Raw genomic sequence first — 24,523 nt, forward strand, 5'->3', positions numbered from 1 at the left:
CACATCAAAAATTTAAATTATATGCTAGTTGATCATGTTTCATGAAGACTTATGGAATAGTGACGATTGTACAAATCATATTTTTTTGTAATAGCACAACATGTTCAAAATTCCTTGTTCACTTCTTACTGTCCTGATAAAAAAAATGCCCTGAGCTCTTTACAACCACTGTTCGGGTTCCGGAATCACCACATCCTGGCCGTCCTACTTACAATTGCAACTACAACGCTACAAACCATGCAAGGTGCAGACATACGAACACAAGCCAAGTAGTTTCCACACGAGTACCACCGGTGTTACGGCTGACGGAAGCAGCTGATGAGGTCACGGTGGCCACACCGCCGCGGCGGCTAACTACAGTACTATTGCTCCAGACCAAGTGCTGCGTCGTGCGACTCCTGACGCTGTCACAGTCCGCGACGCCGGCGAGCGCAACGATGCCCTCGAGGCCTTCTTGCTTGGTGTCATAGCACAGCCCCTCGTTGCCGCCGACGCGCAGCTTCTTGCCCAGCCTCCACATCATCTCCTTGCCGAACGGTATCGGGCCCACCAGCCGGTTGCCGTCGACGCGGAGCTCGCTCGCCCTCTCCAGCCGCCGGAAGATCGCCGGTATTACGCCGGTGAACTGGTTATTGTCGAGCCGCAGCACCCGAAGCTCGACCAGCTCCCCGATGGACTCCGGGATCGTCCCGGCCAAACCCATTCCGGAGAGCACCAGCGTGGTCAGCGCCTTGAGCCCAGTGAAGAAGCCGTCGGGCACCGTCGAGAACTGCATCCGGTTGTCGCTGAGGATCAGGGACCGCAGCGACGCCAGCCGGCTGAGCGCGGCCGGGATCGGGCCGGACAGCGCGTTATGGCTGAGGTCGAGCAGCATAAGTTCGGACAGCTCGCCGAGCGCGCCGGGGATCGTGCCGGTGAGGCGGTTCTCGCTGAGGTCGATCTTGAGCAGAGAGCGGCACTGGCCGAGGCTCCACGGCACGCCTCCCTGGAGCGCGTTGTGGCTGAGGTCCAGGATGCTGAGCCGCTGGAAGTCGAAGCGCGGCACCGGGCCGGCGAGACGGTTGTAGCTGAGGTCGAGCATCCGGAGGTGGGTCAGGGACTGGAGGGTGGGCGGGATGGCGGCGGTGAGCTGGTTGCCGTGGAGGTCGAGCACGCGCAGCGCCCTGAGGTTCCCGAGCTCCGGCGGGATGGAGCCGACGTGGCCGTTCTGGCGGAGCACGAGGGAGCGGAACGACGCGGGGCCGAGGCGGCCGAGCAGGGCCGCGATCGGCTGCGGGTTGCCCGTGAAGCAGCGGTAGAAGAAGAGGGAGCGGAGGTGCGGGAGCGCGAGCACGGCGGGGGAGAGCGTGGCGGTCGCCGCGTCGCAGGCCGGGAAGGCCGTGTCGTCGGAGAGCGCGCCGAAGGCCAGCGACACGACGTGGTAGACGTCGTGGCGGTCGGGCACGCACTCGATGCCGTGCCAGCGGCCCCGGCACACGTCCGGGATGCCCCACGCCCAGCCGTTGCCCGTGGCCGCCATCACCTCCTGCACGGCGCGCTGCTCCGCCGGGTCGGTGCGCGCCCGGTCCGAGAACCCCGGCTGCGGCGCGTCCACCAGCGCCGCTGCCGACGTGTCCGGCACCACCACCGTGAACTCGGCGCGGCAGCACGGCGGCGGCCGGACGCCTGCGGTCAACACCACCAGGACCATGATCGACGACCACGCAGGAAGCACCGAAGAAGCCATCGCAACAACGTGCCTAAAAGTTGCAGCCAGGCGCACGTACAGAAATGGCGCGCGCGGGTTTTATAGTGTCAGAGGGGCAGAGAGACGCGACGCAGAGGGAGCATTGAATTCAGAGCCAGGGGGACAGTAAATGCTGCTCACGGGATGGGGGAGAAGGGGAGTGAATGAACTGAGGATTTGCCTGCATTCAATTGGCTTCACGGGAAATCGGGACGAAACACTACTCTGCTTCCGTCATCAGCTTTGCGATATCGGCTGCTCGATCCGTCGATCGTGTATTACTGTAAAATGTACTGTGTGGTTTGGCTGAAGAGGACCCAACGTTTTAGTTTAGCAGCTTTGCTTGATCCATGAGACCATGAGGGCTGTTGATTAGCTGATCCGACCTTGCAATCTGAAGTTGGTCTGACCAACACACGGAGATGATGCTGAGCCCTGAGCTCCGTGTCTTGACCAAATTATTGTCAGTTTCTATGGAGCATTTGTGCATACTGGCTTCAAGAGGGTCAGGACGCCAAGACGTCGACTGAAACGGATTTGTACCGTTGGCGATCAAGCCAGTGAAACATACTCACCCTTGTCGACTGCGTTCATAGTGTCATACTGTCACCCTTGTCAGGCTGTCACTGTTTTGACGCTCTCAGGTCGACGGCGTTTCCCCCCCCCGTTTTTCGCATTATATGTATTGCCATTTGCCCAGCGTGTTGTTGAACTACTAATATTACGAGTGTAGGGACATTTACAAGACGCGAATTACTCAAGGTTCAAAAAGAATTGCAGAATGCAAATTTCACTTCTCCAAGCTCTACAGAGTACAAACCCTGCTCCCCTGACTGGCTGCAGGCTCTCGTCAAGGGCCTAATTGTTGCGTAGGCTCAGTAACAAAGTCAAGCGGAGGTACAAATTTGCCAGCCCAAGGGCCTCCACGTGCGGTAGATTCACCAAAGTCCAAAGTGGGCTCAGTTACGGACACGATACAAGGCCCAAAGGCCTCCTGATCCAAAAGTGCGGTATCCCAATCCTGGAGTCCTAGCATGGAAGTTTCTCAAAAAAAAAAAAAAAAAAAAGCACGACTTGGACTTGGAGCGAGATCTCTCATTTCAGTATCATACATACATACATACATACATACAGTATATGGTATGTACACAAGCACCTCATTAACTGGAAACTCGGCATGCTGCCAACGGACCAGTCAGCCTCTAACAAAATTCAGTAATCCACAACCTAACCTTGTGCTGGGGCTCTGTACCTGAGCTGAAGCAGTGAAGCTTGTCACATTCAGCCTATCGGCAACCTAAAGTCACGCTCGACGAATGACAGGAACAATCACCAAGCTCTTCAGGTTTGACTCAGCTCTCTCAGCTAGATCGCAGAAAGCAAACGTGCCGAGAGAGATAGAGAAACGCATACATACATCCAATTGCATAATCCGAGAATCAAATCAAACAAAGTGCCAGAATATGCGCAGGAGGAAACTGCAGTCACCGGCGGCGCATGCTGCAAGTTGAGGGGGCTTGAGAGTGAATATCTCCATGAACGGACAATCACACAACCGAAGCGTCCTGCGAGGTCCTTGAGCCTGTACCGCGCCGACGGGAGGTCGCCATCTCCATCTTGGAGCCGCCCGCCACAACGCTACCAGTCACGCGCAAACAATCAGAACACACTACCTGAACCGGTCGATGCGCGCGAGGTTTCCACAGGAATTCGGCTGTTTCAACGCACTGGGCGGTGTCGCGGCGCATGAAAGCCAGTGGACAGTCCAGTCACGGCCATCTCTCTCGCGTCTCGGTGGTGGCGTGCTCGCTGCTAGTGACGTCTCGAAAGGCATGGCATGCATGGAGCATGCTGCTGCGTGCGTGCTGTTGATTCTGCTCTGTGTGTGTGTGTGTGGCTGTCGGTCACTGTCCGTTTCTTGGCAGAACAGAAGAAAGAAACCCGCCAAAGTCAGCTAAAGATGAGCAACGGGCCAGCACGGCCCGGCACGGCCCGAGCCCGGGCCAGGCACGGCCCGATCGGGCTCGGCCCCTTTTGGCCCGTCGGACCACCGGGCCGTGCCTGAACAGTTCACCGTGCCTGGTGGACGGCCCAGGCACGGTCCGTGGGCCGAATATCGGGCCGTGCCAGCCCGTGTAGCCCGCATCCCACTGGTACATCGGGCCAGCCCATAGCCTGTTACACAGTAAACACTATATTTCAAACAGCACAATCACAGGTTCAAACTTCAAACAATCACAGGTTCACATATTTATATCCAACAATCACAGAAACACCAGATGACAAAAGATTTAAGCTGTTTGTGCAATGCCGCCTCATTAAAAACCTTTCTAGGTAAAACTTACACCTCGTGAGATAAAACCCTAGAAAGAAAAAGAGTACGGCCAGCTCAATAAATTAAAATGTTCAAATTGTTCAAAGTTATTACAAACCAGCTAGCTCAAATGTCTCAACTCTCACAACTCACAGCCTCTCAGACTCTCAGCTCTCAGCAGTCAACCATCACCAGCAGGGCAGCAGTAGATGATCCACCAGCTTCATCATCAAGGTACTGCTCTTTGAAGTACTCTTCTAGCTCTTTGTCCTCCACAGTGTGCTGTCCACCGGCTTCACCTAGCTCCCAGTCTTTGACACAGATTAGCATCTCCACGCTGTCTACGCCCAATCGCCGTCGCCGCTCCTCAATGATCCTGCCAGTAAGATTAAAGGTAGACTTCGAAGAAGTAGTTGATACAGGAACAGTCATAATATCTTTAGCCAAGGTACAGAGAACTGGATAGGTTAGTTTATGCTCATGCCACCAATTGAGGATATCAAAGTCATCATCATATGCCACAACATTGTCACTGTCAAGGTAAACAGTGAGCTCAGAGAGACCAGGAGGCACAATAGATCCTGCAGATGCACTTGAAGGACCAGAAGAAACTGATCCTCCAAAAATTTTGCCCCATGCCTGCTGTCTCTTACCTGTCAGTCCAGATGGATGGGTGGTTCTAGCTGGCCTAGCAGCACCAAACTTAGATTCATACTTGCCATAGAGTTTATGCAACTCAGATTTAACCTCAGCAAAGTAATCAATGTAACTCATATTGTTACTTAGAGCAAGCAAGTCAAGCATATTTCCCAGACCTTTCAACTTAGCCCTTGGGTCCAGAATAAATGCAAAAGAGTATAACAGTGGTATATTCTTCCAATACTTAAGAAATTTATTCTTCATTGACACAACTACAGCAGCAAGAGTATTATCATGTTCAAATTCATGCAGATAGTATGCAATCTCAAGTATGTGATGCAGTACCAAAGGACTAGTGGGGTAATAAACACCAGAAAGTACAACAGTTGAATCATAGAACAACTCAAGGAACTGCAACACCTTGTCAGCAATGTACCAATGTTGTTCATTCAATAGAGGATAGCCAGACTGAGAATTGATGAACACAGAAAACACAGATCTATATGGCATGAGATGTTTTAGCATAAGGTAGGTTGAGTTCCATCTAACATCCATATCCAAAGCAAATTTACGAGGCCTCATACCCTTAGCAATGCAGTAGTTTTTGAATTGTGCAATGCGATGATTAGATGAATTCAGAAAGTTAATTGCAGTCCTAAAAACCTCTATGTGTGGTTTAAGCCTTTTCAAACCAGATTTAACAATCAAATTAATTATATGGCAAGCACATCTCTGATGCACAACATGATAGATCTTTTTACTAGGATTCAATGGATCAATATCATAACCCAAGTAACCAGCAAGCAGAGGACTCAAAGTAAGCATAGCAGATGTATTAGCAGATGCATTATCAAGGCTAACAGAGAAAACTTTGTCAAGTAGGCCCCAATCTCCAAGCACACCAGCAATAATTTCAGCAATGTTAATACCACTATGAGTCACTTCAATCAGTTTAAAGCCAATAACAGCTTTTTTTCAGTTCCCACTCAGAAGTAATGTAGTGAGCAACAACAGTGATATAATCTTCCTTAGCATTGCCAGACCAGATATCAGATGTCAAACAAACAGAAGACACACCAGGCATTACTTCATTTTTTAGGTGATGCAGTTTTTCATTGAAAAGCTTAGAAAGATCTCTAGATGTGGTGAATCTAGACACTCTCTTGTATCTAGGATTGTGAGCACGCTGAATGTAATCATCCCAAGCATCATTGTCAGCAATAGATAAAGGCAGATCTAATCTAGCAATCAAACGGCAAAGCTCAGCTCTAGCAACATCAGGACTATATTCCCAGTTCCTATAAGACCCATCAGGATTCAAAGCAAGCCTAGTTTGAACCAAATTAGCATGTTCTGTTTTCTTCTTGCATGAGATCATATGTCTTTTCAAATGACCAGTGCCATTAGCAGATTTACTAGACAAACGAGACTTACAGAGCTTACAAATAGCAACAACACGTACCTCACCGTCCACTATCTCATTGATTTCATCAAAGTTAGCCCAGACAGGGGATCGGCGCTTACTAGTGGTGGACGAAGCCAGAGATGCTGCATCGCTGGTGGCCGCAGCACTAGCCGCTGCATCGTCTCGGTTGGTCGGAGCAGCACTCCTACCGAACAAGAGATGAGCAGCATCTCCCATGTCGTCTTCGTCATCGGGGATCTGCCCTGTGGCCCTGAGCTCGTCGTTGATGGTTGGACCATCGTCACCATTAGCGGACTCAGAGCCGGCCATGGCAGATGGCACCCACCCAACCGGCACCGTCCCTCAACGCCTCCTGTGGCACCAGCTACACACCGGCGACCTGCGAACCAAAAACACCGAGAAATGGATTAGGGTTCGTGTGATTGCCTACTAGATCTAGGGTTAGGGTTAGGGTTAGAGGTACTTGCCTGCATGGAGACGGAGCCCGGCGCCGGAGAAATGGAAAAAAAGACGAAGACGAGACGGAGAAGAGGGGGGAGACAAAAGGAGATCCCAAGATCCGGTCAGAGAGAGACAGAGAGTCGAACTAGTCAGAGAGGTAGGGAGGAAGAAGTGAGACGAGGAGGGGGGAGAGATCAGAGAAGAGGAGATCTCAACATCCGGCGTCGGCGGTCACCATCATCGCCGAAGACGGGGAAGATGAAGATGAAGGAGACAACAGTGGTGGGATTCGGCGAGGTATCTCCAAGATCCGGCGGTGGAGACCTCACCACAATGCAGGACGACGGCAGCGGTAGCCTGGGAGGTGGTCGACGGTGGACGGCGGGGGAGACCGGCGGCGAGAGGCGAGGCGAGGTGGGGATTAGGGTTAGGGTTTTAGAGCTCAGAGGCGAGGGTATCTCCAAGATCTGGCGGTGGAGACCTCACCAGAGTGCAGGACTACGGCAGCGGTAGCCTGGGAGGTGGTCGACTGGCGGCGAGAGGCGAGGCGAGGTGGGGATTAGGGTTACAGAGCTCAGAGGCGAGGGTCGCGGGCGAAGGGCTGCGGGACGCGGGCGGACTGGCGGAGTGAGGGGGAACGGCTGCGGGCGGACTGGCGGAGTGAGGTGGGGACTGGGGTTATATAGCCCCTCCGGCTGCCGGGCCTCCACCGGGCCGGCGCTTGTAAAACGGGCCGGGTCGTGCCGCCCAGCGGGCCGAGGCCTCAGCCCAAGCCCGGCCTGCTACGGGCTATGGGCCAGCACGGGCCCAGTTAGGGTTCGGACCGTGCTGTGCTCGGATCGGGCCCAATAACCGTGCTTTAGGCCGGGCCTTTGGCCCACGGGCTGCATGCACATCTTTAAAGTCAGCAAAACACTTGCGCCACGTTTGCGGCTTATAAGCAGTACCTTTTCAGTCAATAAATAGTGTTTTTCTCTCACAACAAATCAGTCAACTGTATTTTCGGCCATGACTTATCAACCAAACGAACAGGGCATTGATCTCCAGTGATCCACTCATGCATGGGCCAAGCTAGCCTCGCAGAACGGCAAAAGCAGTGCGCGGAGTGCCCCACAGTTGAAGGTCCAAATCTTTAAAGGACAGAACATGTTCATGCATGGTTTATTCTTACTTAAGTTCACACCACTTGCGCATATATATATATATATATATATATATATATATATATATATATATATATATATATATATATATATATATATATACACACACACAAACTAATTAATCAATCTACTACTAGTAGGAGTAGTGTTTTTCCTCATGCTATATCCTCATCACGACTAAAATGCTCCAAGGATACCCTTCGTATGTCCGATCATTCCATCCACTGCACGCCGACCAACTGCTGCATCAGCTTTAGGCCGATCGATGCGTGCGTGCCTGCGCACTTGCTCACCGGCGACGACCTCTCCTTCTCCTTCGTAACAGAATCCAAAAAAAACCCCGCTATGTACAGCTAGCTAAGGGATCTAGCAGCTATCAATGAGAGTTGAGACCGCGAGCAGGCGGCTCCTAGTTGGCTTGAGCCGCTAGTCACGGCTCGGCTCGGGATTTGGCGGTCACGGACGGGTCGGTCTCGGTGTCGCCGGAGTCGGACTGCGCCGCCGTCTTGGAATTGGAGAGGGAGAAGACGAGCTCCTTCATGTCGGAGCTGGACGAGCGGAAGTGCGCCAGGATCTTGCTGAACTTGGGCTTCTTCCTGGTGATGGCGATGGACACGTCGTTGGGGAAGAGGTCCCTGAGCACGAAGGCGTGGAACACCGTGGTCACCAGCAGCCCGGCGACGGTGACGGTGGAGATCCCCGACAGCCCGATGGAGAGCGCCCGGGTCAGCACGTTGGTCACCTCCGTCGCGTACGTGATGGTCGCCACGGACGCGCCGGTCATCGGGAATGTGTACGCCCACCACGCCAGCGAGAAGCGGAAACCCCGGAAGAAGTTGATGCGCACCGCCTGGGATAGTGGGATATCATCAACATATCAACGGGCGGCAACAGAGGCAAATGTGCTAGGTACGTGGTGGATGCGTCATGAACCGGAGTACGACACGTACCAGTGACATGTAGAGGAAGAGCGCGATGAAGTAGGCGATCCGAGCGCCGGTGTCGAACTGGCCGTTGATCTTGGCCCACGCCATGGACGCCACGCTGGGGGCGGCGATGAAGAGGAAGAAAACGGGGTGGAGCTCCTTGGGGAGCGTCACATTGGTGGGGAGCCGCTGGTAGAGCGTCACGAAGAGCACCATGTAGTGCGCCAGCCCGACGGCGAAGAAGAAGATGGGGCCCTCGCGGAGGCCCATCTTGGCGCCAAGCAGCGCGCCCACGAAGTTGCCGACGATGGAGAGGTGGTTGGACGGGTTGGCCACCTTGGACAGCCGGCGCTGCCCGCCGGAGATCCACTGCCCGTAGATCTTGAGCTCCAGGCAGAAGATGGGCGCCATCACCGCGTACCACACGCCGTGGTGCATCTCCGCCACCAGCCGCGGCGCGCCCAGCACCAGGAACAGGCACGCGATCCACGGCGCGAAGAAGAAGTTGGCGCGGACCGGGTGGTAGAACTCGCGCCGCACCGCCTCGAAGTAGAACACCACCTTGAGCAGGTAGATGACGGATACCAGCAGCATCAGCGCCAGCGCCGCGTACCACAGCACGTGGTTCACCACGGGGCTCACGTGCAGGAACGCCATCGGCGGCGCCGACGCCAGCGTCTTCCACAGGATGGACTGGCTGCTCACGCCCAGGCACATACCGAACGCGCTGATCGGGAACCGCAGCAGGAATGGCCACTTCTCGTCTTTCGGCAGCACCGGCACCTCCGTGGCCTGCAACACACGACGAAAGCTCGCGTCGCTCAGATCTTTTGTTCTCCACTCCACCAGTCGTCCAGAAACGAAATCCACACGTCGTCGTCAAGCTTGAAGCTTGTGTTACTTGTGTATCAAAATGAACGAAAAAGAAAAGGGCTGCTTACCCTTAGCGTGTCGAGCTCGGGGCCTTCCAAGGCGTCGAAGTAGCGGTCAGCGGCGGGGACCTGGTCGGTCTCCTCCTCGGAGATCTTCGAGTCCGGGGATATGCCGTCGACGGGCTCCTGCCGGCGGCCGCGCAGGTTGGACAGCTGCCGCTCGAGGCGGCCCGAGAAGGTCTTGAACGGGTCGAACCGCTTGTCGCGCGTGCTGCTGCTGTCGCACCGCCGTGCCTCGTCGACGGCGTTCTTGGACGACGGGTGCAGGTTCAGGATGGGCTGCGAGTGGAACCGCGTCTGCTTGATCAGCCGCGGCGAGTGCGCCTCCGCCACCTGCTGCTCCTCCACCGCCACCGGGTGGTGGTGGACGTCGTCGGCCGGAGCCGCGCGCGCGTGATCCGCGCACATGAACTGCGATAGGTGGAACCCCGACGGCGACGCCGGCATGCTGAGCGAGACGGAGTACGGGACGCGCGCGTCGTCGTCGTAGGCTCTCGCGGGAGCGACGGCGACGCGTGGCGGTGGCGCGCTCGCCGGCGCAGCAGGGATGCTGATGACAATATCCTTGGTGGTTCCCGAGCGTCCCTGCAGCTCCTCCACCTTGTCATCCAGCTCGTCCAGGGAGACGGTGGCGTCGGCGTCCGCGCCGACGCAGTCGAAGCCCGCGATGGTCTGGGTCGGAACCTTGATCAGGAGCGCCGGGAGCGCGTCGTCTTCTCTCGACGACAGCTCGGTGTTCAGCCCGGCCATCTGCACGTCCTTGCTGCCGATGAACTCCATCGTCGTACCGAAACTCAAGGCACCTGCAGCGCACACACAAACACCATTCATGAGATGCATGTCTAGCAATCACACACGACAGGTGCATGTGTCGTCAAATCCAAGAATAATAGCGGGAGAAAGAAGAAGAAAGAACATCAAGCTAGTATCGCAATACCAGATCCACCAATTCGGCCAAAGCACGGCTCGGCAATCCCGTACGGCGATGCTTGCCATATCTACGGTTCGATCGATCTAGTTAGTCTAGTACGAAACTCACTCCTAGCGGTGCTCACCTTGTTGTTTTTCACTAGGTAAAATTCCAGCGGTTTCTGGAGTACTCTAGTAATGAGCAAGCAACCGGGGTTGGGTTCCCTACGAGCGAAGCAGGCCGCTGCAAGAGAAACTGCAGCTCGGCGGGGCTCGAGGGCGGCCGGTTTTATAGGAGGCAAAGCAGGTGGGCACTCCTTTTCGGCGCGGAGAGGAGAGGAGACCTTGCCGACCGGGGCTTTTGTCGCCATCTGGTGTTGAATATTACAAAATTTCACCACACATTTCTTGTCAAAATTCGACACTACCTCCCCGGCGCTTAGATAGATACAAAAGATCAAATTGGTCTCCGATGTCACAGTACTGTGACTCTGTGAGCAGTGGCCGTAAAAGAGCCAGTGACATGCGCTCCGCTTGGCCCAAACAGAGGCCGGCAGAGGGGCGTACGGGCGGCGAGGGAGCCTTTCAGTGAATTCCTTGTGCCGGATGGCCGGATGGGACGCGCTTGGGTTGAGGAATAGTGCGGGAGCTTGACATGGCAGTCCTTTCAATCCCGAGAGGTAGACAGGAGGGGAAAAAATGGCTGGCTCGGAACGGACTCGTGCAGAACCCGAACAAGTACAATCACGGACAGCTATTTTTCACCTGCCCTGACCTGCCCCGCATCAACCTCTCGTATCTACGCAGACAAACACGAAGTGACGTCCATGGGATCGATGCGTCACGACGTGTTGGTGGTTTTGTACGCTTCTCCTGGCTGCCTCCTCTGTTGCAGGAGTCGCAGTCTCCAAGGATTGTTAAACGCTGTGGCTATAGCAGTGAGTGTCCTAGTGCACACAAACCAGTAAACCTAACAGCTTCTACAGGCAGAGGCTATACAGGGGGCACGTCGCCGTCCACCGCGGCGAGGCAGCGACTGACGTGTGCCTGTCCAGTGTCCACTGACGGATTGGACCGCCCCCAGGTGTGACCCGCACAATCTTGCCTGGACTCGATGCCAGCCACACCCCACAGCCATGGAATTGGAATGCTGGCTAGCTATTCCGTCCGTGCTCATGCGTACGCTAGCTCCTATACAGCCATGAAGCCATGCAACAACGCACGCACGGAACTCACCAGGACAGCCGTGCGGATGCTAAGATCCCCTCTAAAGTTTCTACGGATGGACATGGACTTGTCTCTGCAATCCTGCATGCATACTGCTCCTTTTCTCTAGCGAAAACTCAAACCGATTGAACACATGCCATGTTACCATGCAGAAATTACACACGCGGACAGATGCATGCTCATCCCCAACAATACCTTGGTGTTTCAGGTCATCAGTTGAGCAGCGTCGCTCCACGGTGGCCTCGCTCGAGGTCCCAAGCTGGACGTGGTCGGCAGGGGAACGAAGTGGAGTAGAAGCCACGAGAGATATGATGAGAGGGAGGAGATCTACCACTAGCAGCAGCCAGCAAACCTAATTAATTAGCTTGCTAGCACCGGCCGGGTGGATGGAACTATGCAAGGAAGCTAGTAGGAATGAGCTGCTAATGACCTTGCCTGGAGAGTAGGAGCATATATAGACGGCAAGCAGGCCAAGGCCGAGTGCTGTGTTCCTTTTTTTTTCTTAAAAGAAAAACGGAACATGGGATTCGACGGAAATGGCTCCGCTGTCCGTTGCCATGGAATGGAGGACAGGGGTGGAACTCGCTGGGAAATAGTACTACTTCTACCGTGCCAGAAAGGTGGCGAGTCAAACAAACCGCGCTCTGGGTCTTCTTCCTCCACACGGGCTCCCTGCCACAGCCAGGGTGTGGCCGGGTCCGGGTCCAGGTCCCGCTTCCAGCCACCCACCCCCCACCATCACCTTGACCAGCGGCGCGAACCAAAGGAAAGGTTCAGCCCGCACGAAAAAGCCACGTGTTTTCTGCTTTCCTGCGGCAGTGTTGGCAGTGGTACGGTACGGAGTGCTAGGGCCGGGAGACTCTAGGAATGCAGAGTTGAAAATACCAGCTAGCGCCACGAATTCATAGGAGAGATTTGGTTCATTTACCGTGTGTTTGATTGTGAGTTGGAGTGGGATATCCCGGGTTGAACCCGGATGGTCTGCTGTTTGGTTGAGGAGCCATGTAGGTTTGTGTCGAACCCAGGAGAGAATATATCTTTAGATGCGGGTTGCAGTGCCGGCCCTATGGATAGGGCATCAGGTGCGATGGCCGAGGGCCCACGTGGAGGAGGGGCTCAAGCCCAGATATATAAATCTCTAGATCTTATAGTCCATTAGGCATTAGCAAGCTAATGAGAATAGATGCATAAAACTGGCTAGACGGCCCCAAAAGACAACATCGACATTTCTTTCCTAGTTTCCTTTTTCCACGGCCCTCGGATAGAGAGGAGGCGAGGAGTCACTCTGCACACAACACACTCTGATCGTGAGTTCACGATGTGCGCCTTACACAGGCGGAGTTGGCGAGCCGCGCCTCCGCGAAGAGCTAGACTATCGGAGACATGAACACGGCGCACGAGGACGGCAACCAGACAAGGCTCCACGACGACGACATCTTGATTTTTGGCTTCTTACGAATTGCGATCATTGATCAGTTGTTTAGGCCCAAGATATTTTTTTCTTTTTATTTTTAATCCAAATTAATTATTTGTATAGTATTCTAGACTTCTAGTACTTTGTACCCATATAGGCATATTTTTCTTTTAATTTAGGTGTTAGAATTTTAGAATGTTACCTAAGAAACATTTGTCATGGGTGAGAAAAGAAAACGAATATATTGTTTTTTAGTCTACATTGTTCCTGGAATTTTCATACACCTACAAATACATTGCTTAATTTACATTGTTCCTCGATAATTATCAGACATGTTAAATTCAAAATATGTTACTGAATTTGCTTTTGTTTTGCAAGTAAAATTAGTGCCTATATATTATAAGATTTCATACATGATCAAGAGGGACCATTGCGACGACATCGCCAGAGGGACCTTAAAATCTTAGGACCGGCACTGGTGGGTTGGAACGATCCCCTCAATTCGAGCGGACGAGCTCAACCCAAGTCGACACCGTGGACCTCCGTCTCCTTCTCCCTCCCTTCGTCGCGACCTCTCCCGTCCTCGGCACTCGCGGCCCCAGCGGATACGCTCCTCCAGCGTCTGGATCTGGGCGAGCAGCGGCCATGGTAGGTGAGCTCAAGCTCAGGTCGGTGGCGGCCATGGCAGGCGAGCTCGGGCTAGGGGCGATGGAGGCCATGGCGAGCGAGCTCGGGCTCAGGGCGGTGGCAGCCATGGCAGGCGAGCTCGGAGCTCGGGGCGGTGGCGGGCGAGCTCGGGACGGTGGCTGCCACGGTGGGCTAGCATGGGCTCGGGGAGTTGGCGGCAGCTGGTGATGTGCTCGGGGACGTAGGCTCGGGGCGGTGGCGGTGGCGGCTATGGTAGGTTTAGTGATGTGTTCTGGCGTGGCCCAGGGAAGAGGATAACGTGATGGGATTAAAAAAGAAAATTAAGAGGATGACAGATGGGCCCCACTAATGGCTAATGTTAACGGTGTCAAAATGTCATCATTCCATACCTCTCGACCCTTCCAACCAAACAAAAAACTGGGTTGAACCCAACCCTTTAACCAAACACGAGATAGGTTCATCCCATTCCAGAAAACTAGGTTGGATCCAACCCAACCCACTTGGTTCCCAAACCAAACACACGGTTACAAGTCCACAACACATAAAGAGAATTGTTTTCCCACTATATACCCACGGGTTTATTTTTCTTTTCTAACAGTCCCATATTGGCGGTATCTACCGGAAGGAAAATCGGGGTCTTCGCGAGAGCGATGTGAAGGAGGTGAGCCCTATTTCTTTGGAACTTTTTGAAAAACCAGGAACATTAGATTCGGTAGGCTGCACTATTTTCCAGTTTGCGATCGTAGACAAGTAAGCGTATATTTTTTTTTCTAAGATCATATATATATATATATATTTGAAAAGGGACGGAATGTCAACAAAAGCGACAAAATGTGCACGGGCCTATGCGCCTATGGTGATAGATTCAAAAGTATTGGCTGGTTAAGCATGCCGTACGTTCCGTGACACTAGCTAGGGTGTAAAAACTTGAAGATGATAGGTGAAATGAGTGGATTGACCGTGTGACGACCGTGATCAAACTTATCTTTCCTCTTAAGTAGTGTTATAAGAAATTAAACAGGTTTCGACTTCGAGGGACGTCGAATCTTTTGGTGCACTTAGATAGAGAAACCCCTGATCAACTTTTGAGGAAATAAGCAGGTTTTATCTTCTTTTTTTAACAGGGGCTCTAGCTAGAGCTTTCAGTTATTTCTTCTTCTTCTTTTTTTTAAATAGTGCTTTCTAGTTCACGCCACATATTCCTCTTGGATACGGAGCATGGGCCTTAATACGCTATACAAGTACGCTCATACACTGATCCCATGTCAAATTGGCAATGAACACCGAAGCATTTCTAATACATTATATTATTCCAATAATTCCTTAAACCAGGACGACTAGCTTAGTACGTGCTACGTACAACGTACTTGCTGCTACTGCTAGGTAGCTACGTACACACTGCCATTGCCCATGATCAGTCAGAACTCAAAAGCATATCTATATATTATTATTCCGATAATTCCTCAAAACCGTACCACTAGTTTGAATGATGCATGGACAGTTAAATTCACTGTTTCAAGAGAATCGATCTCGGAATTTCCAGCGCAATCATGCATGCTTTCTTTTCTACGAGCTGAGCTAGCTAGGAGCTTCCTGGAACGAATTTCCAGCAATTTTCTTTCCCCACCAAATTCGAATCTTGAATATGCCGAAGAAGGAATTAAACCATGCATGCATTGTTGTCTGGAAGACCGGCTGCGCCTGCGCGCAGTCGGTTGCTGGCATCTGAACCAATTACTTATGTATCTAGATAAATTCCATACTGAGCTCTCGGAATCGATCGATGCTAACATAATGCACTGACAAGGAATAGGGGAATAACTAAACTGAATAAAATCAGCAACACCGCGCGCCAATAGTGATCAAAATATGTATGTAATCTATCGAAAAATAGGAGATTGATTATAGATAGATGCCCTGCTAGTTATCGATCTTGAGAAGAAACAGTGGCTCTGTGTACTTGGTGGCTAACCAACATATATATAAAAAATGCTTTAAACATTTTGGAACATGAAAGCTACTGGTGCGTGTTCGGAAGCTAGCCGTGTTAGAATAAGATCTTGCCAGTCACCACTCACCAGGGAAATGTATGAGACCAAATAAACTAAATCCATCGGAAAGCGATACATAAGCTCTCTAGAAAAATCTAAATACTATATGAACGGAGGACTACATCCATTTGATTTTCGTTTGAATTTGATGGCAAAAGTAGCCCTCCGACCAACCACACGCAAACAATTTGTTTGACCACAAGGTTGAAAACAAAACAGACCGTATATAAAGACAAGAGAGTGGAACGCTAGGCATCATGATGCATGAAAGAGTCAGGCCCAATAAGGAAATTTAAGATAATTCCAGTCTTCGACAATGTGGTGATCGAGCACATGCGTAGGATTTCAAAAAAAAAAAAACCAAGGAACGAATATGCATGCATGCAATTTTTAGAAAAGCTAAATATGTAGATTAAATATTGTTGCCTGGTGGCTATTTTAACCGACAAAGAGCACATGGGACCAATTAGCCTCGTATACGCGTAGTACTTACCCTGTCTTTCTACTTTCTAGCATCTTTAATTTTTCACTTTCGGTTCCAGCGAGCAAGTAAACTACTGCTACATGCAGATTTCTAATTAATTGAAAAACTGTCATCACACACATGAGCAAATAGAGTGACCCAGCAGCGCATCTGCCATCACTGTCTCTGTCAGTGCTACTGTCATGGAAGTAGACCTGGAATTAAGATCTCCCCCCGACTGAGTAAACCAGGAAGATTTAGCATGCAAATCTCAGCTGGATACCTTCCATCGTTCTATGTTTATTCAAACTCATGTTACACGATTGAAAGTTACCATTTTGGTGTGCCAAATATCAACGTCGTCATAGATAAACTTAACAGAATGAATACTAAAGGATAAGCGCACTTCGCTACACTGATTTTATCCTTGCACGTGTTTTCATTGCTGTTTGGGTGGTAGATGTTATCATGCATGCTACTCCCTCTATACAGAAAGATAGTTGCCTAGGGTATTGTATAGGTCAAACGTTTTTAAGTTTGAATAAATTTGTAAAAAATATTAACAATATTTGTATCTTCAAATGAGCTTATTATGAAAATATATTCAACTATTAATCTTATAATATTTGTTATACATAATAAATATTAATTGTCTTTTTTTAACTAATATTAATTGTCTCTTATATGTATTTGGTCAAAGTTAAAAATGTCTGATTCCTCGGATATTTTTTATAGGATGGAAGGAGTAACTAATAGGAAATAGTATTTATCTTTAGTGATCATTTGTTAGAAATTTTAGTTAGCTAAAGTGTTGGAGCAATTTGAGCTCAAGAAATAGTTTATGATATTGCTAGTATCAAAATCTTGTACGCTAAAATTGTCCTTAGCGAAACGAGCGAGAGGCTTTTGCTTTGGCTGCCAGCACAGCGCGAGGGCCACATAATTATTGAAGAAGTCATCGTGCAACACACGCTAGGAGGCCGCGGAATCACCCGCCGTCATAGATTTTAATATAGGGTTATCTGAATTAGTGCCATTGTAATTTTTGAAGTTTGAAAAAGTACCATTACTATTTACCTATTATGAAGGGCGCCGTTATAATTCTTCCTCTCATTGACAAATGTCACGCTATACGTCTTTGGGACCCTTGGGCCCACCTACAGCATATGGGGAATTCAAGTATTTTCATATGGACGATATTACCCTCAACTACTTCCCTCATCCTAGTCACTGACGTGTAGGCCTCACTCATCATCCCCTTCCTCTGCTCGTACCAATGGTGGTTCTCCTTCCCGTCCACGCCGCCCTGCCTCCTCGGTCTCACCTCCGTGCTTGCCGATGACCAGGAACCAGCAGGCTCCCCAGCAGCTGAGGCACCTGCACGCTCGACTGCCACAGCTGCGCGTGGCCATCGGCGCGCCCGAACACCGAGCACGAGTTCTGCACGGACATGGACACAGACAGTGCCGCTGCGTCGACGCTCGCCGCTAGGACTAGGAGCGTGGATGTGAGGTCGAGGCGGGGTGGCGCCGATGAGGAGGTGAGCTCCGTGAAAATTGCAGTCGGGAAGGGGCCTCGCTGGAGCTCCTGCGCAGCCATGGCGGGGCGGAGCTCCCACGCGACCATGTTGGGGCGGAGCTCCAGGTGCACGTGCGCCGACACCTAAGGGAGGTCGAGGTGGATCATGGGGGCGTGCTTGGGCCGGGATTGTGGCGGCGCTCGCAGAATGGCAGCGGCTGGCCGGAGCTCTGCTGCTGCTCGGCGGCGCTTCGCGCGAGCTCGGAGAGAGAGAGAGAGAGAGAGAGAGAGAGAGAGAGAGAGAGAGAGAGAGAGAGAGAGAGAGAGAACCAAAAAGAAGCTGCTCGCCTGCGACGCGCTGCCATCCTTCGCCCACTCTCAGGCTCGCGCCTGCGTGCTGCTGCGCCACCACCGGACGAGAAGGCAGCCGCGCCATGGCCGGCGAACGCGCGGGCAGGCCGCCGCGATGCTGCCGGGCAAGCGTGCGAGCGAGCTACCGAGCCACCGCCGGTCTCGCGCGCAGGGGCCGTGGGGCTGCTGTCACGCAGATGGTGGTCGACCTCGCCCCCGGCTAGCCATGGCAACGGCGAGCGCGTGCGCCTGGAGCTCCGCTCCGCCATGGCCGCGCGAAGGTGAGCATGGCCTACATGAGCACGCCTCGGAGCGCACCGATGCTGGCCCCGGCATGGGTACGGGCACGCCGGCGGCGCCGGTGAGGAGGCAGGCAAGCAGCTGGCCTGAATGTGCAGCCCCTTGCGACGGCCATTATTGGTAAGAGAAGGAGAGGAAGGGGATGACAAGTGGGGTCGACGCGTCAGTGACTGCAAGGAGGGGAGTAGCTGAGGGCAATATCGTCTAGACGAAAATACCAGTATGTCTGGTACGTCTGCAGGTGGGGTCCAAGCCTTTCCCAAACGTACACTGTGGCGTATTTGAATGAATCAAAAAATTGTAATGGCATCCTTTAAAATAGGTGAACAGTAATGGTATTTCTCCAAACTTTTAAAATTGCAATGGCACCAATAAAAAATACCCAATATACCGCCACAATAACAAAGAGCATGCTCCTATGTGATATACTAGATATGTGATATGCTCCTTTCGCCACAATAACAACGTTAGTCGAACCATAAGGGTTTTGTTCAGTCTGGAAAAAAAATACAATTCTAACATAGTATCAAGTCAAAGTCAAACCATCTATAAAAAAGTATTTATGAGATATACTCTTTCGTTCTAAATTATATGTAAGAAGTTGTGGTTTTTTCTAGACACGTAACTTTTGCTATGTATTTAAATATACACTATGTCTAGATGCATAATAAAATAATGTATTTAAAAAATTTAAAACGTTTTATAATTTAGAACGGAAGGAGTGCTTCATGAGTATTATTAGATTTGCCATATATGTATACATACTTTTATAATATACCTGTCGCTCTTTTTTCTATAAATCTGATCAAACTAGAGATAGTTTGACTAAGCTATAGTATAAGTAGGTTCTTTACCGGCGAGATGTATGCTACTCTTTTATCCCAAATTAGGGAAATTAAGCCCATCTTTTGTATTTTTGGATAACTTTGGTAACTCCATCTGTCACAATCAATCAGGCACTCTCAGGTGACAACTATCCCCTGCCTTTGGCGCAACCAGAGTGCGTCCAAGCAATTCGTGTGTCAGCATACTCCTGTGTCAACTATCTCGATTCGCTTGGTTGATAAGCCATGACTAAAAATACTGTTGACTAATTTGTTATGAGAGAAAAATATTATTTGTTGACTGAAAAAGTACGACTTATAAGTCAAACGAACGGGACGTATCTGAACCTGTGAACCATGACTACCCGGTACATTCAGTGTACAACTGTGCATATGTATCACCTTAGCCTAGTACTAATATAGTACAGTACTGCAGTGCAGAACACGAGACGTATCTATCGGCGGCGCTCCTTAGTTGCGGACAGCTAATAAACACAAACACGCGATCATCATCAGTAACTTACTTAATCACACGGCCGGGTACCTGCCGTACGTACGACGCACTTAACTAAGCGTCAGGTCGATCAAGTGCTTACCGAAATTAATAAACCCAACCGATCGACCTCAGCTGGAGCGAACTAGACTCCTTTAATTTGTTTGGAGAAGATACGTACACAGCTCGACCAAACTCCTTTAATTTATTTGGAGAAGAAGAAACACGTACACAATCCTACAATGGCACGTCACTAAGGCTTTGTTCGCTTGTGTTATAATCCATACTCATACATTTTAGATTGTTTTTTTTAGTCGGAACAATGTTTTTCTCTCACAATAAATCAACCATATATATATATATATATATATATATATATATATATATATATATATAACTACTGTTTTGCAGCTGGCCATAGAATAACTTATTCTGTGGCCACTTTGAGTTACGATAATTACCATGCTAATTTACGAGATTACAGTAATTCCTTACTAAGTGATTTACTATAACATTATCGTAAATATCACCGTGAGTTGTAGTAACACGAGTATCGTAAATGCATATTCATGTTATCGTAAATTGGTACAAATATTATCGTAAATCAAGATGGCTATAGAATAAGTTATTCTATGGCCAGCTACAGAATAGCCTTACCCTATATATATATATATGGTTAATTTACACGCGCTATTCTACCCTAGGTGTATGTTCAGTAGTCGTGTTTCAGTATTATTCAGTATTTCATGGTGCTGGGTGTAGTACTGAGTGATACTGAAGGCGGTTCAGTACTATTCTGTATATTTTTTTTTATCAGTTTTGACTTGTGGTGCTAGGGCGTAGAATAGCGCTGCGGAGGAGCATGTATAAACAAACAAAGCAGTACGAATCACGGCAAAATCTGGTGGAAGGAAGAAAGGGGTGCATATGACGTGCGTACATACCTGATACCTGGCCAGGTCCGCCTGCTAGTAGCCGCAGTAGTAGTACCTGCCTCGCTAGCCTCCAAGCTCGGCCGCCGCGCGCTGGTAGCTTGGCGTACGTTCTGTTGGTTCCAGCAAGTCCAAGCTAGCGCGGCCCAGCCCGCCGCGGGAGGAGCTGCGGTACGTTGCCGCGGCCGCGGCGTGCGGAAACGGCGCCGGAGAATGTGTGTGGTCAAATCAAATATATTGTTATGAGCGAGGAACACAAGATCGCGGGATATCCGGACGGCCGGGCCACCCGGCGGTGCCGGGCTGCGCGAGGGAGCTTTCGCGGCTGCGGCTGCCGCTGCCGCTGCCGGCGGCGGTTGGTTGGTGGTGGAGCTGGGGCGAGCAACAGGCAATGCAGCAAGTTGCTGGCGGTGTGGCTAGTACTCCTAGCTAGCTAGCTATAGTGCGTCAGGCACTCTCACGCCTCGGGAGCCATGACCCCCCAGGCGCTTTTTATAGGGAACGAATAACAGGAGAGCCTCATGTATGCAGGTACATGGGCAATGGGCAATGGGCAATGACGACCGAGCGATTTAGCTAGCAAGGATTTTTAGGTCACGCACGATCGATGGGCCCGCCGGGCCAGCCGGGCCGGCGACGAGGTGTACGTGCGCGCGCGCGACATGGGCGAGTGCTCTGCTACGGGGTCACGACGTCAGCGCGGGCGGGCGAGTAGTGGCCGCCACATGCGCGTGTGTGTATCTTTGTCAGCGGCCAGGGCGAGTGCTCTGCTACGGGGTCACGACGTCAGCGCGGGCGGGCGAGTGGTGGCCGCCACATGCGCGTGTGTGTATCTTTGTCAGCGGCCAGTGTGCCTGGCCGCCGGGTCCTCCTCGTTCGTGAGCGCCAAGTAGGATAGTAGGAAGGATCTAGACCCCGCCGGCCGGCCGGCCGGCTAGCTAGGTCGTCGTCGATCGCGCGGCGGGGGAAAAAGAGGGCTTGGTTGGTTGTTGTTGGTTTAATCTTCTTTTTCGTCGTACGTTCGGCTAGGACCGTGCCAGTAAAAAGTTTTAATTTGTGAGCGGTCGTTGTGCCTCCGGGCCAGAGATTTTTTCTCCTGACGCGCGACGTCGACGAGAGAAAAAAAAGGCTACGGCTACGGCTACGAGGTGCTGCTAGCTCCGAGCTAAGCTGGCAGCTAGTATGGCTGGCGCGGCAGGGCTCGGTGCGTTGTGCATGGTCTGTTGCCATGGATGGCCACTATTTCCTGGACGAGAGGAAGCAATGAGCGCATGCACCAAAAGGCGCCACTAGGCGCTTGTGTTTGGTGCGACGACGCGGCGGTGGTCACCATGGACCCCCAGCCCGTTAGTGCCTCTGCTCCGACCCGGCAAACACATGCACACCAAAATGGATCCAACCATCTATCGACACAGTCACAGAACATGCATGTTTGACACGGTCGCTTCACACCACACAAATTAAAGGAACCGGCCCTCTACTCGAGTAGTGCATTGCTCTTTCTACCTGACAAATCGCATTCTCTCATCAGCTGATGCACTCTCTTTCTTCTATCTTTAGACCGTCTCCAATAGGAGACGCATAAGAGCACCCAAGCGTAAAATGGGTCTCCAACAGTACTTATCGGTCTCCAACAGAGTACCTATATAGGAGACCAATTTTATGTGTCAGGAGAGGCACGAACTAAATATGAATATCCTCTCTCCTGGAGACCAATTTGTAGAAAGGGTTTTCTTTTGAGTCTTGTTGTCGAAGAAGATAAAAAATAGGTATTGAAACATTTGCCTGTAGCGTTACCCAAACGTGAAATGAGTCTGGTGGTATTTGGGTTCCGTTGTTGGAGATAGTAACAGTGTGAAAATGCGCTCTGCTTTGCAGGCTGAAGGTGCACGCTCGACCTTTTCCAACAGACCACTAGCTAGCTCGGTTGCAATGTTTGGACCGAGACTCTCCCTGCTGGCTGCTGAGCCGCCTGTAATCTGCATGATGCGTTCGACTCGATGATCGCCGGACGACCGATCCGCAGACTCGCAAGTCGCGACCGACGCACTCGACTGCACCTTTCCGACAGCTCATCGCTAGCTTCTTGTTGCTCTGGTCGCAATTCTTGGACCTGTCTGACGAGCTGCCTCGCGCCCTCGCGCCAACGAACGATTACTCTACCAGGCCAGGAGATCTCGCGACCGACGGCGCGCTGCTGCATGCCGCACTCCACAACCACAAGAGCCGTCCGAGTCCGACTCCACCGCGTCGTCGTCGTCGCACTTGCACCCGAGACCAGACCCGAGTACCCGACCCGACCCGTGAAGGAAGGAAGGCGGCAGCTAGTGGCGGCGGTATCTGCCTCTGTATCGCCCAACACCAACAGTCCAACACTGTGTCGATCTGCAGGCGCAGTTGCATGCGCAGCTAGCGCCTGATGGTCGGATGATTGGATGGCGTCGCATTGGCATTGCGTTGCGCGACAACTGGTTCCAGGGGCATCCATCCAAAGCCGGTAAAGCTACTACTAGCGTCCAGCGGCGAGATTCATCTTCCCAAGTGGGCGACGCAATACGTTCTTCAACCAGACATGTACCGAAACCGACCGAAAGATCAAAGGCCAGCCAGACAGTTACTTAATGCCTATTCTATAGGAACAACATGGCAACTGGATTAGTATTAATTACTCCTAAGTTACTATGCTAACCCTTTTTAGGAGTTACTAGTAATATTAATTGTGATATTGTACGAATACTGCACATCCTTTTGCTATCACACAAGAGTATTGTTTATTTAGTCACACAGTACATGACTATTCTATCCGAAGAACATCGCATCTGGGGTTAATTACTCCTAACCATGCTAACCCTTTTAATTTGGAAATGGAGATCCGATGGATACAATAAAGAAACCGTGCTAAACACTAAAGGGAAACGTGTGCATGCATATCATATCCTGCCATGGGTCGATCCATAGCGATCGGAAGAGCCACCATAGGGCCGGGCGAGCTTGGTGATCGATATGATGATGTTAGCTAGAAGCCTCTTTTCGATCGAGCTGCTGGTAATGCGAATGTTCGGTACCATGCATAAGCGGGTGACCATTGACGCATGCATGCATATACTACTATGTCTGCACCGAACGTTCTGACCGGCCTATCTGATACGGTACCTGATCTTATCAGGTAATTAAGTAGCTGGATGCATCTAGCGCTTTTCATTCAGCCCCGATCCCGGCCTCAATCTGGTGGAGACGAAACGGATATGCATGTATATGCCGTTCTGCGTTTTGGCCTACGGCCTACCATGCTGCATGACGCCTGCTGCCGGGAAAGTACATACACGTGTAGGCGTGTTCTTGGCCGCATGCATGCAACGTTTTCCATGGACCAATATATATATATATATTTGAGCTGCTAGCTACTAGTAGGAGTACATACACACATTAATTACAGCATGTACGCGCGCTTTGTTGGCAAAAAAGGGTGCACGCGATGGGTGGCTTTATATATTGTACTTTTACGTAGGTAACACAAGATAACGCAGGCGATCGCGGACCGGCGGCCAATGGCCGGGTGTGTAGCGCGATCGATCCACATTATTATTGCAGATTAATCGATCGATCTGGCCGTTGCGTGCCGACAGTGAAGCAAGCTAAGAGTTGAAGACAGATGTCAGGCACAATTGCAATGCACAGCATGTACAAGGTAGCGCGCCCGGCCCCGGGCGGCGGCTCTTGGTGGGAAGAGATAACAGCGGCACGCAGCTCTCGATCACGTCGCACTACGTAGCTTCTTCCCACTCGGCGATCGAACGCGTTGGATTCTTGGCGCGTTGCTCCATCA

General features: G+C 51.2%; 3 protein-coding genes across 6 annotated transcripts; all 3 read right to left on the bottom strand.

The window, feature by feature from the left end:
* Positions 1-220: 220 nt before the first annotated feature.
* On the bottom strand, positions 221-1,726 carry LOC136452509 (protein TOO MANY MOUTHS-like). Its single transcript, XM_066453119.1, has one exon. It carries the CDS (start codon positions 1,724-1,726, stop codon positions 221-223), a length of 1,506 nt encoding a protein of 501 aa, XP_066309216.1.
* Positions 1,727-4,214: 2,488 nt separating this feature from the next.
* LOC136454870 (zinc finger BED domain-containing protein RICESLEEPER 2-like) lies at positions 4,215-6,414 on the bottom strand. Its single transcript, XM_066455119.1, has 2 exons — positions 5,723-6,414; positions 4,215-5,610 (listed from the first exon to the last, which is right to left on the bottom strand). The coding sequence occupies exons 1-2, from the start codon at positions 6,412-6,414 to the stop codon at positions 4,215-4,217; spliced, it is 2,088 nt and encodes a 695-aa protein (XP_066311216.1).
* Positions 6,415-7,819: 1,405 nt separating this feature from the next.
* On the bottom strand, positions 7,820-21,141 carry LOC136452510 (S-type anion channel SLAH2-like). 4 transcript variants are annotated; one of them, XM_066453121.1, is made up of 4 exons: positions 20,710-21,141; positions 9,577-10,370; positions 8,660-9,427; positions 7,820-8,559 (listed from the first exon to the last, which is right to left on the bottom strand). In XM_066453121.1, the coding sequence occupies exons 2-4, from the start codon at positions 10,345-10,347 to the stop codon at positions 8,140-8,142; spliced, it is 1,959 nt and encodes a 652-aa protein (XP_066309218.1). In that variant the 5' UTR covers positions 10,348-10,370; positions 20,710-21,141; the 3' UTR covers positions 7,820-8,139. The 4 variants fall into 4 exon arrangements, with proteins under 4 accessions (XP_066309218.1, XP_066309221.1, XP_066309219.1 ...); XM_066453124.1 differs by lacking the exon at positions 20,710-21,141 and adding an exon at positions 11,899-12,051; XM_066453122.1 differs by lacking the exon at positions 20,710-21,141 and adding an exon at positions 10,623-10,736.
* Positions 21,142-24,523: the final 3,382 nt, after the last annotated feature.

Source organism: Miscanthus floridulus, chromosome 5, assembly GCF_019320115.1.
Source record: "Miscanthus floridulus cultivar M001 chromosome 5, ASM1932011v1, whole genome shotgun sequence".
In the NCBI taxonomy this organism is placed as follows: Eukaryota; Viridiplantae; Streptophyta; class Magnoliopsida; order Poales; family Poaceae; genus Miscanthus; species Miscanthus floridulus.